At 40.1% G+C, this 2,556-nt stretch overlaps 1 protein-coding gene across 3 annotated transcripts in view; it reads left to right on the top strand.

Annotated features, from left to right (window-relative positions):
• The window catches only part of mynn (myoneurin), a 9,089-nt gene extending 6,781 nt beyond the window's left edge, over positions 1 to 2,308 (top strand). Inside the window, exons 7-8 of one of the 3 annotated variants that reach the window (XM_015370120.1) lie at positions 158 to 283; positions 364 to 2,308. In XM_015370120.1, coding sequence (XP_015225606.1) covers positions 158 to 283; positions 364 to 761 — 524 coding nt within the window. In that variant the 3' untranslated portion in view covers positions 762 to 2,308. The remainder of the gene's footprint in view (positions 1 to 157; positions 284 to 363) is intronic. The other 2 variants (XM_015370119.1, XM_015370118.1) reach the window with 2 other exon arrangements.
• The last annotated feature ends 248 nt before the right edge of the window (positions 2,309 to 2,556 follow it).

Raw genomic sequence — 2,556 nt, 5'->3', positions numbered from 1 at the left:
ATCACAATATTGAGGAAAAATTATCGCAATTTAGATTTTTGGCAAAATTTGTTTAGCCCTGGTTTTCACCAGGATTTTCAATGAGCGTAGCCGAGAAATAAAACCCACATTTTAAGGCCAAATAGATAAGAAAATACATTTTATTGTGTGTGTGCAGATGGAAACTCTGGTGTTCAGTGCCTGCTGTGTGGAAACCGCTTTGCCAGCGTGAAGAACATGATCAAACATCAGGAGAAGGCTCATGCTGATGAAGTTCGACAGCACAAGGAGAGGGCGAGAGCAGGTGAGGATGTGTTTTCATTAGGTTCAGCCCTGAGCTCAGCAGATGGCAAACAATGGTTTCAACTCTTTGTCCTTCTGCAGTCGTCCTTCTTGCCTCCAGCCACCCGGTGGCGTTTGTTCAGAGCAAGCTTTCTCAGGAGAACAAGAGTCTGATCTCCATCCCAGAAGTAGAGCCGAACAACCCGGAACCTTCCACTCCGAACCCTAAAGCCCCAGAATCATCCACCACTTCCACTCAAGCCCCACCTATAGAACCCGCCGCCATCGACCAGAACTTCAAAACGGAGGCGGTCCACCACCCTCTGAGCGCTGCCGAGCAGGTGACCTTTGAGGCCGACCAGGAGCAGACCATCAACTCGGACACCCTCCACGCTCTGGTGGAGCAGCTGCGCCCGACCGCCTCTCCTGCCGCTGGCCTGGAGCAGATCATCATCATTAAAACGGTGGACCCGGCTGAGGCCACGCCCCCTCAGCAGTGAGCCTTTAGACTGAAACCTGACTTCACCTTCAGATCGATCGGTGCCGATCCGACACACTCCGACTCTGCTGTGACTGACGGGTCCGCTGGAACCCAGTCCTTTCACCAGCAGACCGAGGAGCAGAGTTCGCCCCGAGTCCCTTCATCCCGTTCAAACAAGATTCTCATTTATTTACACTTTTATTTAATTTTCTTTTTTTTACTATTTTTGTTTTAAAAATCAAAAGCAGCTTAGAATTACTGGGTTATTTAACTTATTTTTTAGATGATTTAGATGTTTGATTTGCAGAATAAAACAGTCTGTCCTGTAATGACTTTAGATTTTCATGTAAAGTTTATTTTTGCTTTGCATAAAAAAAAACTGAATCAAAACAAAAAGATTATAAACATTAAATATCCTAGCATCATTATGTGAATTAGGAGTCTGTTTCCTGGACTAAATATTGACTAAACTAGTTGGATGTAGTCAGATTTTAACGAATTTATCTCATGTGGGACTGAAACATAGAAATACTTTTTTTCTTTTTAAAGGTGAGGTTATTTTTGAATATTTAAAGTAAATTCTGTACCGTTTCAGAGGAAACAGACAGGATTTCATGGCCCAGAACTAGCTTGGGAAGAATCAGCCTAAATGGAGGGATTCCAGTTAGCGTGCAGATTAAAACGCGCTGCAGAGGTCCAGATCTTAACGTCAAGAGGATGCAGCGAATCAGAGTGAGAGACCAAAGTTTTACATCAAACTCTTCTCCTTTTAAAGTCTTAATTGTTGCATCTTCTTAGAAACAGAGTTGTCGCACATCAAGGCTAGATTTCAATTTTCTTTTCTGCTTCGGTTTAAAGCTTCAGCATGTTCATTTATTTCCCTGACTGAAAAGGAGAAATTCACACAATTTTTTACTTTAAAACACCTTCAGAATATTCTTTTCCTTTTATCTATCAGACAACCAGAAGAGAGAAAATACTAGTGTGTATCTGTTCAACTATCTATAAACGGCCTTAGTGAAATCCTGTAAGCCTTTTTGTTTTTCTTCATTAATCATAAAACGAGCTCATTCTTCATCCTCCTACACCAGGCTGGGGTTGGTTTACTTTATGCTTTATTTTAGGGGAATAATCCGTGCAGAGAAATGTTTTAAATCTCTTTTCTATAGTGTAGTGAGTATGAGGTCAGCTAAGTGTTTTGTTTTTTATTTATTGTATCCACGTCTGATTTTGGCTGCATAGGATGGTCTGTGAGATGTAGTGTTTTTGTTTCGGTTTAAAACTGCTGCCCACCAAGCATCTCTGATAATCCTCCTGGTCGTGCTTTCATTCATGTGTATTTTTGCTAAATATCTGCATTAATTGTACAGTTGTGAGAAATAACTACACAAGTTAGGCATTGTATAAAAAAAATAAAAAGCAATGTGAAATAAAGCTAGAATGCTGGTGTGTTGGTTTAATTGAATGAATCTCTGAAGATGTAAAACAATTTTTTTGTTTTCAAAATTATTTAAAAAGTCTGCTCATATTCAGAATTCAAACTTCTGAAAGTACTTTAAATATGAAATTATTACAAACTGTTCAATAAATGAAGTGTTTTTAATTGAGTAATTTTCATTTGAATGTGCTTCACTGGAGGCATCCATGTTTGTCAAAGAACACTACTGCCACCTACTGGTTTGTGACGTCCCAGTGCTGTATCTGGTGTTTGTCACAACGCACTATTATCCAAATGTTGGCTACATATTACGGGTTTTTTCTCTGGCCAGAAGTTCGATGGCAAATCCTCAGGAATCAGAAAAGCTGAATAACTC

This window comes from Cyprinodon variegatus, unplaced genomic scaffold, assembly GCF_000732505.1.
Source record: "Cyprinodon variegatus isolate N-32 unplaced genomic scaffold, C_variegatus-1.0 Scaffold41, whole genome shotgun sequence".
NCBI lineage: Eukaryota > Metazoa > Chordata > Actinopteri > Cyprinodontiformes > Cyprinodontidae > Cyprinodon > Cyprinodon variegatus.
The sequence above is the reverse complement of the archived record's forward strand: the minus strand, read 5'-3'. Positions and strand labels throughout refer to the sequence as shown.